At 39.7% G+C, this 16,793-nt stretch overlaps 1 protein-coding gene across 1 annotated transcript; it reads right to left on the bottom strand.

Annotated features, from left to right (window-relative positions):
• Positions 1 to 275: 275 nt before the first annotated feature.
• On the bottom strand, positions 276 to 11,844 carry LOC118169310 (neuropeptide Y receptor type 4-2-like). The gene is made up of 2 exons (XM_035330473.1): positions 11,696 to 11,844; positions 276 to 5,347 (listed from the first exon to the last, which is right to left on the bottom strand). Exon 2 carries the CDS (start codon positions 5,225 to 5,227, stop codon positions 4,091 to 4,093), a length of 1,137 nt encoding a protein of 378 aa, XP_035186364.1. The 5' UTR covers positions 5,228 to 5,347; positions 11,696 to 11,844; the 3' UTR covers positions 276 to 4,090.
• Positions 11,845 to 16,793: the final 4,949 nt, after the last annotated feature.

Here is a 16,793-nt window from a genome sequence, read left to right as displayed (position 1 = left end):
ATAGCAGACCTGCAGTGTGTACCTTTAGTGACTGCTGTCACAACGTCATTACCAACTGCTGCTGCTATCATTTTATGCCATATATCAATAACCCAGGCACGTAACAGGTAATGCTATTGTACTTTTTCTCATTGTGTGTGTGAATGTAATAAACATAATCAGTGACTCTTACACAGTTTAACTTTTTTCTCTTGAAAAACACTATTTGAAAACCAAACATTATATGCTTCATATTATGATTAGTATTATGCTATTTTATAGAAGCAGAGACAAAGTAACAGAGCCAATATTATTTTATTAGTTATTAATAGATTTCCTAAAGTGTGCCACTTATATCACACCAATAAGTTGTTTCCTTGCTCTGAAAAATCTTACTATCTCTTTACAGCATGTAACAAGAGGCAGGAACATAAAAGGCATGTTTCGTTTTTTTTAAAAAATAAACAAAAAATCAGGAAAAATTCTTAGAAGTGTATTATGAACTTGCGGTTTACATAGCTCTAGCATGTTTCCCCAACACCACCTTTGTAACTCAGTAGCATGACTTTTTAAAGAGAATACTAAAAAGCACTGCTGTAGTACAACGAACACAGAAGTGCTTGATCCTTAAATCAAGTTATTAGTTATTTACAGGTGGGTAAAATGTATGTAAGCTATTTCTGTCCTGTTATCCTCTTCCAGGACTAAAGATACAACTCCCTTCTTGGTTGTGTTAAAGCCTCAAAGCAACAAATGAAAAGGTGCTTTCAAGAGCCGTGCAGGCATAATTACATCCAGTCTGGTACCTTCACCTTCAAAAGGGACAGAGAACAGTTGCTAGAGCTCTTTGTGAAAACTAATAGTGTAATATTTTCTACTTCTTTATGCACAGCTACATTCTCTACACCATTATGTCCACGCAGAAAGAAGTGGTGACACCTTTCCTGTTAGGGCTATTTGTGACAGCATGATGCCCAGCGTGTAAGTGCAGATAGAGCTTATATGTGGCATATATGGTTAGCCCCTTGGAACTTAGATTTTTGTTGTTGTTGTTCTGGATTTACTTTGTTTAGTTACCTAGGGAATTTTACATGGTGAAGCATGTGCTTCAGGATGAATAGGCAGCAGCTGACTGGGAATTTTTAGGATTTGCATTTTGTGCTTAGATGTTTGGGTGGAGTTTGCTGCGTTTTAATGTCTAAATCCTTTAGTTTATCCAGCCCAAAGCAGCAACAATACTTGACTCCAGCTTGACACTTCCCATCTTCACTAGAGGAAGACACATTCCTGTTTGTGTCAGTATGGGTTATTGTAAAATTGGATCTGCCTGCTTTGCGTACTTACTTGTGACTGTGGGTACAAATGGCCACATGAATCACAGTTTAAGAAAGAGTCAGATACTTCTTGCCATTGCAGGAAGAACTGGCACTTGATGAACAATGCAAGTATGGTATGTCAGAGACCTGCAGTAAGAGCTATGCAAGTTTTCTACCAAAAAGTTTTCACTTAGAACTAGTGCCAAAGACATGCTCATGGAATTAAAAAACCTGAAGGTAACAGTGTTTCCATTTCATAGAGTGGTGCTTGAAAAGCTGTACATTTAAGAATATAAATCAGCTAATCTTCTATGTTCATGTTTAGCAGAGTATTCTTACTATAGTTTGACATGCACATTAGTTAATTAAATGTTGAAATTACAAAAAGGAGCAGGAAACAGGCAGAATTACTTGAGTAATTGGGTGAAATGAACCCTAAATATAAAAACACCAAAAAATTTAATCAGTATTTAAGCTCTCAAATAATACAACACAGTTTTGGTATAAATAAAATTGATAAGGAGAAGTTAATATATTTTTACTACTTAGCATTGAATGGTTATTTCAGCTCTGGTTTCAGTTACAGTAGCAAACTTCAAACTGTGGTTGAGATAAAAATGAGTCCTCTTGTTCTGTGTTTCTAATAGGATCAATGTCCAGTCTAAAAATGACACTGAATACAAAGAAATCAAGAGAAACTACTTCTCATACTGCAACAACAACAACAACAAATACAAATACAAAAGAAAGCAGAAGTCCATCTAAAAGAAGCAAACATGTCTTGCCAGGTAACTGAAGAGGTTGCAGAAGGAAATCACACATGAACTCTCTTATTGAGATATACAGGTTCTGCCCAGAATTAGAAGGGTGGCTGTGTCAGAATGACTTCTTAAGACCCTGCATGCAAGTATTCAATGTCCAAACCTGAAGTTTTGCCACCGATTTCTGTGTCCCAGCTCCTGGCAAGGGATTACCTGCCATCTATGCCAGATGCAGATACAAATTCATCTTTGTTGGTAGCTCTTGCTACCCCATAGTGTAAGAGTTTGATCTTGTCTTCAGATGCTCTGTCTGAAGTCTGTATTGCCTGTCAGACCACAGCATGGGAGGCTCACCTAATTGTTTACCATCATCTAATTGGAGAGCTTCTGGTTAAGGGAAGCTTTCTGCATAACTGTACATTAGATAGCTTCAAATCCACGCAATGTAATTGACTACGAGAAGTAATGACTACTTAGCGTAACATAATTCAGGTTAGAAGTGACCTCAGTTGGTCACCTAGCCCAGTCTTCTGCTAAGGTTAGTTTAACAACACAGGACAGAATACAGTTCCATATTTCTTTACTATTAGCCTACAGCACCTTGAATATGTTGATATCGTTTTATACACTTGCCTTCTATTTTTTTTTTTTATTATTATTCCATTTTGTTCCTCAGCATGGCTGTCTTGGGCATAACTACTTCTTGGTTTCTCAGCAGTCACTGAGCCAATTTGTGGACAAAGACTAAAAATACCACACATCTTAAAAAACATGACCCTCGCTTCAGTAGAGCAATTAGACAAAATAGACAATACTATTTATTTACATGTAGCTTGGCTTTAAGATTTGTGTCTCCACCTGACCTGGATTCCACTTGTGCTATTTTTACTGACCTTCTATTGATCTGTCGGAGCTTCAGCTCCATCTTTGTTGCTGATGCCAGCAAGTGGAACGGGTGTCTGATACCTGGTTTTATTTTAACAGGAAACAGAAAACCTCCATGTGTATGCTTATTTCTTTGGGAGTGTATGCACTCTGAAAAGACAAGGCTTCCACAAACAGTTTTTCATGCTCATTCAGACTTTCTGAACAAGACACGCTGTGGTTGAAGTACCAAGGAACTAGTTAGTATGTTGCTGCTGAAGCAGAATTGAGATCTTCCTACCGAGGTCTGGAACAGCTCCAGTAATCCAGCCAGGTCTTATCATCATGGCATGCACTTTTAGTGTTGTGGAGCTCTGTGACTGGCAGCAGCAGGAATTGCAAAATCAACCAGATTTGTTTCCACATAGATCTGCAACTGTTTTTCATTTGCTTAAAAATAGTGCTCTGCATCATGTCTATGTGCTTCAAGAGTTTAATCCACAGAGTACTGTTTTCATTTGCCAGTATTCCTCTATAAGTAACTTTATGTAACAGGATTGTTCTGTGTCCCTACTTGCTATTGCCAAGTGGCTATTCCCAGACCTGTACGATGAGAGAGAGAAGTTCCAGGCATCCAGTTTGATGTGAACTAGATCTGTTGATACATTACTGTTACCTATCAAGCTGTCAGAGTTGGTAAAGCACAAAAATGTACATATTTACATATCTCTGTTCCACTGGTGTGTCATCAGTGCATGAACATCTTACTAATACTGAAAAATGAAGCCTTCACTAATGCAGCTTTTGGCAGCCTGTAGAACTGATATTGGAAGCCTGAGATTCTATCTCAGCCATGGTGATGTGAGCTTAGCTGATGAACCCCACGTCAGTCTATGTGCAGCCGCAGCTTAGTTACTGAGCTGGTAGAGCAGCCAGTTACACATCAGCCCAGTCTTCTCAACGTCTGTACCGCCTCAATGATGTGAACAACTTGGGCACCACAGGAGCTACTGTATACGTTTATGAACTTCCTTTGCCTGTTCTTCCAAAAGTCAGGCAGCAGTGGGCTCCTGTTTGCATCCCAGCTGTAGCATCAACAGTTGCTTTTTATACTCACAGGTACTGTTGGTGTGTGGTGTCAATGCAACCCTCTGAAATGTTTTCTGCTAGCTAAATGGAATTATGTCTGCAGTTCAACATCAGTGAGCCCTTGGAGATTTCAGTCTGCATGGTGGATAAAGGTAAATGATCGTATTCTTCCATGGATGCAGTTACTGAATTATGCTGGCAGCTCAGAATCAGTGACTTCACTTCTTTTTTGAAGTTGCTGTTTAGGAAACCATAGATAACGGGGTTGACACAGGTGGAAGCCATGGCTACCAGGTGGCACAATGAGAAGATCAGATTGTGGTGGCAAGGTGAAATGATTTTGTAATTCCAGTCCACAATGGTGTTGAAAACATGCAGTGGTAACCAGCAAACAGCAAAAGCAGCAACCATGGATGCTAACAAAATATTTATCCTTCTCAGCTGAACTGCTCGGTTGCTGTATTCACTCTTCTCAAACATGTCTTTTCTTTTCTGTAGGCGTAAGTAGATACGCAGGTAGCAAAGTATAATGAAGAACAGTGGGATGCAGTATTGCAAGAGCAGTAAGGTGGTGGTGTAGATAAGTCTGTGTTGCTCAGAAGGCCATGAGTCAATGCATATGGCCTTGTCATTGGAAAAATTCATGATGTGTGAAAGCTGCTGGTACAAGTCATTAGACAAGATGGACGTGGTCAAAAAGGGCAAGGACATGAGACATGCTAAAGTCCAAATGACTCCAATTCCTAGGTAGGCTTGGGAGATGCTTGGCCTCCAGCCAGTTGGGTTTATGATGAGCTGGTGTCTTTCCAGAGCAATAAGGACAAGGGAAAGTATTGACACTGTCACAGATGTGCACTGAGTGAAAGAGGTCATTTTACACATGACCTCCCCAAATATCCAGTAGTCCATCATGGTGTAAACAATGGTGGAAGGCAGGCAGACAAGACACATAAACAAGTCTGAAATTATTAAATTGGAAATTAGGATGTTGGTGACATTGGTCTTTTCCTTCTGCCTGGCTATGACAGCAATCAGGCAGATGTTTCCCACAATGCCTAGGACTGTCTCCAAGCTGTAAGAGGTGGCCAGAAAAACAGTGAGGTCAGTGACATTCCTGCACTGATTAGAAAGGTGTGAGGGGAAGCTTCGGTTTGAGCTCAAGTTCTTAATGTTCAGGAAAGGAAAACCATCATGAACAGACCTTGTCTTATTCATCATGGACCCCAAAATGTTTATCCAAAAAGGTGATAACCAAATACAGTCTGGGTCTTCTAAAAAGGTTTTATCTTCTAAAAAGGTTGTATCTGTTCTGTTTGGCTGCAGAGGGTCTGGATATGCCTGCAAAGGAAAGGAAAAAGATTACTTAGTTATGCCACAAAAGACTAGTCAAAAGGGTAGTGGAGGGCAGTGGGACAGAAAAGCTAACACCAATGACTCTGTGTATCTTCAGCTCCCTTTCATATGGCTTATCAGGTCATGACATGGAACAATTTGATAAAGTGTGGTACAGAAGTCTGTGGAAATCTACAGAAATAGATTAATTGTGTTTACTGGTTATGAGGTCCCTCTAGGGATTTAAGAATATTTTTACTTCATCACTTAACTCAGTACAGTATCTTAAACATGACAAATGCAGTAGGAGTTTGGATCAGAACACACCTGAGAATAAAAGTCATGTGTGATTCTGGATTTGCAAAGTTCTGATCCCAAACTGAGGGGAAGGCCCTTTGTTGGGGCTGCATTTTCCTTCAGTCAAGCTAAACATCAATGCAAAAACTAAGGCACATTAACTGCATAAAGCTAACACTATCATATCTTAATGTGAGTTAATTTGTGCACTGAAATCATAATTGCAGCCAGAAACCGCATTTGCTTAAGACTGGATCACCATGCAAAAATTCAGGCTCATATCCTCAGGAGGGGTAACATGGGACAATTTTGAAAGAGTCTGAAGGAATTCAAATTTCATTATTTTCCAGCTTCTGTGCGGCTGCAATAGGTCATGGGAACTGTGGTCCAAATTCCCTGCTTCCTCTTTCTAGATGAACCTCAGTGCCCACAGGGCACTGATACCTTCTTCTGGGTTGCCAGTGTGGCCATTGCAGGGCTTATCAGGGATATATTCCAATCTCCTGATTTTGGCTTTAAGAATGGGTGGTTTTGACAACTTCCCTTAATTTCTTGCAATAAGCTTCCTTCATCAGCAGAACTTTTCTCTTTTTAATTGGGGAGTTCAAGTGTTATAGCAGCGTGTGTAATCTACTGGATGTTGTTTCTGCATAGGCATTTGGGACTGCTGCTTAGCCATGGCTGCAACCCCTGAGCTAGGATTTTCAACAGGGTCTCAGGGAACTGAACCCACAGAGTTAATTGGGGCTGCATGCGTTTGGAAATTGCCAGCATAGGAATGCCTGGGCTCTGCCAGAAAGCTTCTGGGAGGCTGCTGTGATCACCTGGTACCACCCATCCTTCCCAGCTCCCTTTCCCACTATGCATGGGAGATAATATCCTCTTTCCTATGTACTAGCTCCTTCCCTTCAGCCAGGCATTGGGATACACTGATTTAAGTGACTACCGCTTCCATAGCTCTATAATCCTGGCTTTGGAGTCCACATCTTCCTTGTCCAGGATTAGAAGAAAAAATCTGACCCTGTCCTTCTCAGGTCAGAGGCAGTTACATGCTGTACGAAGGCTTGTAATGTGAAAAGTAAATAAATACACAGGGAATGACACTATTTACCCATTGCACAAGCCTTTCCTCAGCAATAAAATGCTACTCAAACAAGTTTGTGAGGTTGTGATAAATTTCTCAGAGCTTCAGAAAAACAAGTGGTCAGAAAATTAATACATAAATAAAATGGTATAGAGAGCTTATCACTGTTTGAGTAGCATTAACTGCTGAGCAACAGCATGCATACAGGTAACTAACACTCTAGAAAAAGTGTCCACCCGCCATGCTAGCCTCTTTTGTTTGCCTTGGTTTTCTCTTTCTGAAGCACTGCATCTCCAGAACTGACAACAAAGGCACAGTGTACAGTAAATATAAAGGTGTTTTGTGATTGTTGTTCTATTTGATCAGCAAAAAATGTAAAGGCAATTCCTTTTTTTTTTTTTTAGACTTGCTGATTTATCTGTCTTTGTCATCTATCTTTATCAATATGTCAGAGATGGTTGACAGAGTAAGATATTCTAACCTTTTTTTCCTCTTGCTCTTTTCTCAGCAGTTTAAATCTTAATTAAAGAGGATGAAGGAAATTTTCCAAATTGTGGGTATAAGTGTGACTCTTCGTATCCACTTAATTTGGGCTGTTACTTAAACCCTGTGAACAGGTTGTTTAATTTTCTGAAACTAAAAGCAGTGGTGATGTGTAGATCGCACAGCTGCATATGCGGAGGCTAAGCGAGAGTCTGTCTCAGCATGAAGATGGTGATCAAATGAAAAACCAGAAACCAGCCCCTTAGTTTTTTAGTGACTGCTGGCCAGTGGAGATGCTGCATACGGAGTAGAGCAGAGGGATCAGCAGCCTGCAATATTGTTTGGTACCAGTTGAAGGAACTCAGTCTTGGCATTTGGACAGGACAAACAGACTCCGCTTAAGTGAACACATGGGCCTTTTACTACAGTCCCAGCCCAGTATCCTTAGCTACAGTATCCCAGACAACAAATACATGGTTCTCAGGTTGCTTGAAAAATGTGTGCTGTTATTACAAACATCTGTGCCCCACAGAGTAAGCCCTCTCAAGGGTGCCAGACAGCTTTGGACACACTGAGGGGTCAGTAAGGAGAACTAATAACATTTAAACAAGGAAATGAAGTATTGGAGCAACCTGAAAAGTGGAAGCTAGATCCCACAGCTTTAAGGGGAATGTTCCCAAGAGGAACACCAAGGAGAGTGGCTGTGCATTTGTTGCAGATGGTACCGCCATGTCTCTGAAGGCTCTGCAATGTACTTTGTTGGCTTAGGAATTCCCTCCTTAATACTTTGCGTTCTGTGGTGTCTCACAAAGTGACTGGCAAACATTCCCTGGTCATGCATTCTCATGGTATTGCCCACAGGTATATAAAGAATTATCACCCTCTTATCACAGGTCAGGGGACTGACACAGGGAGGTGAGATGTGAGTGTCTCAAGGAAATCTTTGGTACAATGTGCAGGGCTTAAAACTACCTGTCAAACCTCGTGTATTTGGAAAAGTCAGAGCCTAGATCACCTACATGCAGAGCTCTCTATATCTTTTGTTCTGGCAACCATGATGTAAAAAAACATTCATAGAAAAACAGGAAAAAGAAGTATTGTGGTGATGTAATACTTATGTATCCTGTTACAGTATCCTTAAATGACAGATTCTTGGGGTCAGTCGTTGCAAAATTGCTTGTCATCTCAAAATGGTTGATTGCCATTTGGTTTGGTCTAAATTAAGAGCTAGTAATAATCAATATGGCCTTACTATGTTTAGACAGTTCAGTCAAATGTTAGCTAATAAACTAAATCACCAATGCACATGGAAAAGAGTGTCAGCTCCCCTTGATGTATTGGATGCTTGTCAATTACCCACTAAAAAATAGCAAAAAATTAAAGACAAAGACAACAGCTTTTGTCTCCAGAAACTAAACAATACTGAATTGGCTTGTAGGAGTAACAAACCTCCTAAATCAGTTTGGAGAGGGAGTTGGGAGAAGAGTTGGCTTTTTTCTTTGTTTGTTTTTAAAGAGGGAAGGGTATGAATATGAATGAATATATATATTCAGAACTTTTGAACTTCAGGAAAGAGGTCAGTTATACGAGCTAACATGCTTCAAAAGCAAGGTTTTCTAACTGATGCAGCAAGAGGGGCATATCTGAAAGATAGGCATCACAAAGTTTGCAGCAACTTGACTGTATACAGAAAAAGGACTTTCCAATTTAATCCTATTTGAAGTTAGATTCTCCATCTTTGTCTTTAACAGACATTCATTATCCTTTTGGAAGCAAGGAAATAGAGCAGCCAAGGTGTGAAGAATTTGCCTTGCTGAACAGCACAGCTCTCTAAAGTAACAAGTATCACTCAGGTTATATATATATAAAAAAAAAAAAAAAAAAAAAAAAAAAAACCCTCTAATTAGTCAGTTTGAAAGTTTTCTCATAAATGGATATCCTGTATGTCCCCAAAAAAATCTTCAAAAGAAAGGGAGTTCTGCAGAAATGGCTCAGGGAAGAAAATGAACTCCCCAGTGGGTTTTAAAGAGAGATTGCTAGACACTAAGTGATCCCAGGCAGTTAATACATGACTGCCCTTTAGAGAGACCCGTAGACTTGAAGACATGCCATTTAAATCTCTATAAAAACTTATCCTGGAGGCAGGATAAAGCACAGCACTACTGCTAATAATGTGTTCTGTTGCTAACTGGGAAAGGGTAGGTCCTTCTTGCAAAGCTAATCAGCATCAGCCCTTCCCTGCAATCAAAAGCCAGTCTCCATATAGCTGTGATGGACAGAGTGGATCGATTTCTCCATTAGATATAGGTAGAAGGAAAAAAAAATATGCTTGCCGTGTTTGGCATCATTATTTGGTACTCAGAAGGAATTAATTGTCAAGTTCAGAACTTAATCAGTAGCTCAAGCACTGTTTGCTGCTTTCAGTCCCTAAGTCTTCATGAGAGGAGTGATTCCTACAGCCAAGTGGCTGTTATTACCTATTTTAAAAGTTATGCAAATTATCTCGAATAAAGTAGCTATGGGCTGTCTCTTATGAAGTAGAAACAATTGTGCAGTGGAAAGGTTTACCAGAACTCTGAAATCCGTATTGCAGATACTACCAGAGATGGTGGTAACTAACAGTGGTGCCCCATTTTTGTCTGCAGTTATGTTATCTCAGTAAAACGGAATTGCCCTGTTTAACCTTATATCTTGGAGAGGGTTTAAAAATCAGGTGGATATCGTTATAGGCAACACTTAACTAGAAGAGGGAACCTGTCATTGAGTATGCACAGCCATGTCACAGCAATGTAAAGTCTGTAAGGGATTTGATATAACGAGATTTAGTGGTGAACATTTTATTAATCTTCATCTTTGTTAAATTCTGTTCGAAAAGTATTGGGATCAATGATAACCAGAAAGTCTTTGTGGCACACTGCAAGGTGGCAGGGAGTGCACCCAAGCCTCAAAGATCTGCCAAGAAGTTGCCATCTCCTTCTTTGACCTTGAAAGTTTGCAAAAGTTCCAGTGTACAGGGTTTGGACCTTTCATGATAAATAAGACTGGATCAATCTGTCAGAAATAGTCACCTGCTTGGTGGCACGTGGTGGTTGTGTACCTATACTCTCTGAACTCAATTCCACAGAATAATGCCAGGGTAACTTTAAAAAAGTTGTGGTGTAGGTAGGAACTCTAAAGCCAGTAAGACATGCCACAAAACAATGGGAAAGGAACATGTCATGGAGCTGAGAGACATCCATTCAAATGCTTTTTTCTGAATGGGATTCAGGAGGGAGAACTCAGAGGATCGCCAGCTCCACTGGGTTAAATACCAGGTTTGGTATCACCATATCCTGTACCAAGCTCAGGTCCTTTTGTTTATTTAAATTAAAAAAAAAAAAAAGGAAAAAGCTCATAAATTGATTAAAATTTTATTTTCAATTAAACAAAAGTAAGATTCATACCAAAATAACTTTTTTTTTTTTTTTTTAATTGCATCTGAAAATGTCTTCTTTCCTTTCAAAATTATACTTTTAATGTTTTGGTTCAGGTACTGACTGATAAAAACAATTGTTTGCACTACCTTAATCAAAGCTGAATGATAAAGTTAAGTATTTATCAAGGCCTCCCTCACTTTTATAAACCTTGATAAATTATTACCATTAATAATTATATTAATGTTTATTTTGGTGGTGTTGAAAAAACTAATTGAGAATAGGTCATTTTGTGCTTGGTGCTACACAGGTCTAGGTCTCTAGGTCTCTCTCTTGACAACAGAGGTGGGCAAGAGTTAGGGAAAGAGCTTAAAAGTATGCAAACAGAGCAAAGTATTTATTACTGTTTTTCCTTGCCTTGTGACTGAATTCAGAGCACATTGATCCCAGTGGACTTTGGATCAAGTTCACTTCATATTTCTGCCTTCATTTCTGTATGGGTTTAAAACCATCAAGAAATCCACAACTTTTTGTGAAACTGGAATATGTAAGAATCTTTTACTTTTAGGAATTCAATCTGGGCAAAGCCTCTGAATCCACAGCTTCTGCTGAATTTAAACGTTACATCTCTATCAGTTCCAGTGGCTCAATTTTAAAATTCAAATGCTAATTGAATGCTTTTCATTCTTTCCTGTTTACCCTAATAGTTAAATGAATGAACAATCATATCAAAACTGGTTTTCATTCCTATTCTCACATTCTTCTAGAACTTGTTTATTTAAATTGTATTAATGTAGTAACTCTGCAACTCTACTGTAAAAATTTCTGATATATAGTTCATGCCTCACATTCTAGGTTAAAGTTTCAGGTGAATCCTTAGTTAACTGACTGATTTCTGACCAGAAAATGTTATCTAAAGCAGAGCAAGATCTGAGCACAAAGGGAATTAATACTGATGGCATCATCTGTCAGCCACTCAATTGAAAGTTGAATAGTTTTTGCCAATCAAAACTGATTAAGAGATAAAGAGATCTGAGCTCTTACAATGCTGAAATAAATACCTTAGGAAATTCTTACCTCTCACTGATGGAGAAAATGACTGCTGCTGCCCATTTCTATCTTGGAAGAAGAGAGGACTGTTGTAGCAGCAAAGCAAGATCTGTGTTTTAGCAGTCCAGAGGAGACGCTCTCCTCGCTGTTTCTGTAGGTAATTTGGATGGTAGGTCTCTCCCTCCCCCCCTTCCCTCTGTTCAGTTTAGCCAATGAATCCTGCTTCATGGTATTGGTCTGACTTAAAAGTTCTGGCTCCCTCTGCTGTTCCAGAAATGTAGAAATTCTACAGATACGTGAGATGAAATGCAGCTCCAGGAAAGAGCTATGAGACGATTTGAAGCAGTGTGTGCACCCATGCTGCACACAAGCATGTACATGAGTGGAAGGAGAGGGAAGAAGTACAGGAATAGAGCCTCATTCTGTTCTCCATCCTGAGGCAAGATTTCTATGGGTTTCAAAGACAGTTTTTCCTCATACATAGAGAAAAAAGTTGACAGTATCATTTTTTTCCCTCTCTACTCCCCTCCCCCCAGTCCACCAAAGACCAGAATCGGAATTTTATTTTAGATGGATCCAGGATTCAAGTCTTTAAATATCCAGCTTGTGGAAGGGGAAGATGTGCATGGTTACTCATGCAAATAACTCATAAATCTGAGAGCACTGGGGAATTTGGAAATAGAGGAAAAGAAGGATTTGCCAAGGTTCTAGCTTTCCTTGATTTTTTTTTGTTTTTCTCCCCTTTCTCATGAAAACCGAAGTCAGAAATCAGAGTTGCAAATTTTTATCTTGCCTTGAGAAAATGCACAAACAGAATATTTTCAAGGGCTATACCAGAAAAAAAAAAACTAAAAAAAAAAAAAAAAAAAAAGGTTTTTTGTCTTTACTTAAAGTGTGTTTTAAGCTATTGTCAGCTACTTACGTAGTCTAAGGTAAGTCTACTCTACCTACTGTTATTCTGGGGCCTTCTAAGGGTGTGATAAGTAGTTGTAGCAAATATGTATTTTCATTTGCAGGCATGCAGTATGTCAACAGAAATAAAACATTTCAATATCAAAAATAACTACAAGCTCTTATCAGCTAAACTAACTGTGAAAATAGTCATTTAGTTGTACTGTATTCTTTCTTTCTTTCTTTCTTTCTTTTTTTTTTTCTGGTACCAGCTATTAGAGGAGATGTGCCCATCTATTAAACTCTTAGATTACATCTTTCTTCATTAAAGAAATAAAGCAGAAACAGAAATATTTAAAATATTTCTGGCATAATTTGGCATTTCTTTATCTTATGGTGCTGAGAGGCTTAAAACTGGAACCTGTATGATGAGTGGTATAAGCTAGGGGGTGGTCCTTAGTGCTCCTTTCTTCAGTGCATGCCTAGGTTGCTTATTTTGTGTTACTTATTCTTCCCAGCCACTTTTTCAGGAGCTTTATTTACCAGTTAGCTTTAAACAGCATTTCCCTTTTACCCAGACCCCCCATGAGGAGATGACCTTTCTGATCTTTCTAGGGAAGGGGACATGAAGACTGTGCTTCCAGCTGAGAAGGCAGCAGCCCATGCAGATCCTCAGCCTCTTGCCAGCTCCTTAGGAAGTAGAGGCTTCCTATCTTACTGGAGCCAGAAAAGCAGAAATGATTTATTTAGCTGGCCTGTTCACTTCTGTTCCTTCCTTAATTTATTTATCGTATGTTTATTTGTTCTGCTGCATTAAAGAAAGGGGAGGGAAACCACTAGGAGACAGTACTTTTCCTGGGGAATATTTTGATTTATGGTGCTTTTCTTCCTGTCCCCTTCAGCTTGTGAAAGTGGTCTGCCAGTGGTAACTCCACACCTCCCGAGCAGTTAAAGACACACTGTGTCACATTTATTCTCTCAGTTCAGACCTTTGGGCAGAGCCTCCAACCAGCAAATTAACATCTGCTCTCTTCTTACAGGCAACGAAGAACAGCTGCAGCAGTCTTCCTGAAAGGCTGTTCAGGCCTAGGCAGCTCAGGGATCAAGAAATGACCTGACTATGGATATTTTCCTATGGTATCAGGGTCTTTCCTCTTGACAGATTTTTGGGATGAACTGATGTATCAAGGATCTGGCCATTTTTAGTGAGGTGAATGGGGCTGCTCTAGAGTTCTATCTGGCACTATACAATGAGGACCACCGAGCTGTTATTTGTGGAGAGTGTCTGCACAGATCCTGGCTTGCTAAGGCTTTTGGCAAATGCACAAGCAGTACTTGTAAGATGGTACCCAAGCATGGAAATTCCTTCTTATCCAGGATACTTGCTGCTGCAAAGCAGCACGGGAGTGCGGTAGGTCCAGTTACTGCAAGCCACGGGCTGCTCAGACTGGCTGTTTCTGTTCCTATCAGTCGGTTTACATTGACTCTAGCAACCAATGGACCAACCTCTGTTTACAGTTGATAGGAAATGGAGTAAAACTGTGGCTGGCATGGCGTAGGCCTGCCCTCCTACCCACAGAGCGATAAGAACACATGGGACCATTTGCTGTCCACAGCATGTGCTCCTGTTATGGGAAGGCACTTGGGAACCAAACTCTTCTCTGCAGGTGTTATTTTATTTTTTAAATTATTTTATTTGTTATTTATTTGTTATTTATTTTTATTTAAGACATTTGGACTCCACAGGGACAACCTGTTTCAAGGGAGGTGCATTGGACGTAGTCCTCTTTGTGATGGCCAGATAACTCATTTCTGCAAGAGGTTATGTTGATAGCAGTCTCTACCAAGAAACATTCATTGGGTACAGTAAACTGCTTCCCTGGAGGAAAGGGGATTGACATAGCACTGGGACTATGACTGCACTTTGGATGCTTCAAGGATCTCCTCCAACATTCTTATGTCAAGCTTCCAGCCATATCACCCTTCATGGATGGAGCCCTGAGGCTCTGCTTCTCTGTCTTCTGAGCCTGGAATTTCAGAGGCCAATTCTCCTACAGTATGTTTAGGAAATCTGATTGTGTGCCATCATCTGGAGTCTTGCTCTCTCTGGCACTGTTAAACAGGGAGCAAACAGTGTCCACAAAGAACAGGATGGGCTACTTGATGATGAAAGTATTATGGAAAAAATGCACTACAGAACAGTTCATAGTCCATCTATATGCTAAGCTTAGCAGGTCTATATTGCATCCTTGTAGGAATTTTGAAGAAGTTTGGTTTTGCTTGGTTTTGTCAGAATCTCCCTTTCTCTGAGGAAGAATTGATATTTTAATCATTTTCATCCTTCTTCACTTGGTTCATACCCCTCCTTCAATGGTGGGAGCTAGTGAACCTGATTCCCCACAGACTGTCAGCACAGAAGAGACAATGGGCAGCAAATCTGGGGCTAGGCTACAAGAGCAGCACACTGGCTGTGGGCTCCATGCCTGAAGATGAAAAAGGCAGCCAGTGGTTGGTCAGGGCAAAGATCTGAGCATGGATCCTTCTAAAAAAACAGAGCTATACTTGGACATTTATGATACGGATTTTGTTTTCAAAAATATGAAAACTTGCAGAAACACATTTTTCAAGACAGCTGTAAAAGAAAATAAAAAGGAAGAACTGAAACAACAATTTTGCAGTATGTTCACTGGGATCTGGTGCACTGAAATGTGTAGGTACTGTGTCTTCAGTGCCTTTTCCAGGTCTTCAGGCTTTTGAGAGGAAAGCTGTTACTCCTATTCAAATAAATGCTAGCCAGATCTCCAAGTGAGCTATTAAGTCATAAACTGGATCACCAAAAAGATATTTTCTGCAGCAGATTGATGTAGATTTGCTGGGAAACAAGTTTCCAATAGGAATATTCCCCAGGAAGATGACATGAATTCCCCAAAGTTACCCTTAGCATCAGTGGCGAGACTAGATTAGGCCCACAGTGTTTACAAGGGCTGCACTCATGGATGCTGTAGGAAACAGGATATCAGGGAGATGGACTTGGGTTTAACTTTGACTTGTCCATGGCCTTTTCTTCCTTGCTTACAAAGCAAGAGCAGAGTACTCATAAATTCCCACAGATGGGTGAAATCCTCTTATCCACCCTCAAGAAGAAAAGTGAGGGCCTCTCCAGTGTCTGCTACTTACGGGTTGGAAGGGGCATAGCCAGATCTGTGATATGCACTCCCTTACTCACAAAAAGACACTGGGAGATATTGTCTGAAGGAGCTGCTAATCCCAAGGCCACAGGTTTAGGGAGCTACAGTGGTATTTCTCATTTTACTTACTTTCTCAAATCACCTTAATGACTTTCTGGTAGTAGATGGAGCCATGGATGGATTTTCTTCTAAAAATTGGTAAGCTGTTTTTCTTAGTACGTGCAGTGCACTTAAAAATAGACCACAATGGTTATGAAAAATATGTTGGTGTTTCCATTAGCTGAAATATTTCTTTGTAATACACTTCAGCAAGATAGAAGAAAGGACATGAAGAGAACACCCATGATGTCACCATTAAATAAACTCACTCAAATTATTTATCTGGGCCTTTAAAGTTGTACAGCGCTCTTGTTATAATTGCTTTTTATATTGTATAAATATGTTTTATAGGATATTTTTATATAAACCTCTCTCATGGACTTTGTACCACGCACAGTGTAGCGCCTGAAGTCTACTCTCTAAACATATTTTATAGTCTGGGTTTTCTATACAAACAGCTTTCACAGGGTTGTTTGTCATTGGACTTTGGTCTAAACAAGATTATTGCAGGAAATTCTACCCCAGTATGGAAGGCTACAGAGTTATTTATATGGCATTTCTTTGCAATAGGTTGGACTCCCAGGAATGAGTTTGCCATTTTTGTAATACACCAGTTATCTCCTGAAAAATATGTTCCCTGTTACATCTGCACTAATGGATTGACCTACAGAAGGCACTAGGGTGGGGGAGGCTTTCAAAGGGATGTTTTCTGCTTTGTTTTATCCTGTTCTAGTGTACAAGTCCTTGGGAGAAATGTCAATGAGTGTAATAGCATAACGAATCCATTTGTCTGGCAGCTTTGTGTTATATCTGTTACTCTAATTGCTAGATGATTTCTAAATCAATAATTAGCTTTGCAACCATGTTTTTATAGACATCATGAATTCTTCTGTTTTCAACAAGACCATTCAGTGACTACTTGGAAGGAAAAGAAGTAATATGGTATA

This window comes from Oxyura jamaicensis, chromosome 6 (assembly GCF_011077185.1).
Source record: "Oxyura jamaicensis isolate SHBP4307 breed ruddy duck chromosome 6, BPBGC_Ojam_1.0, whole genome shotgun sequence".
Taxonomy (NCBI): domain Eukaryota; kingdom Metazoa; phylum Chordata; class Aves; order Anseriformes; family Anatidae; genus Oxyura; species Oxyura jamaicensis.
Note: the sequence above shows the minus strand (reverse complement) of the source record. Positions and strands in the feature narration are given on the sequence as shown.

Excerpts from the sequence above, each read along its gene's own strand:
- LOC118169310 (XM_035330473.1), bottom strand. The coding sequence starts at position 5,227 with ATGATGAATAAGACAAGGTCTGTTCATGATGGTTTTCCTTTCCTGAAC.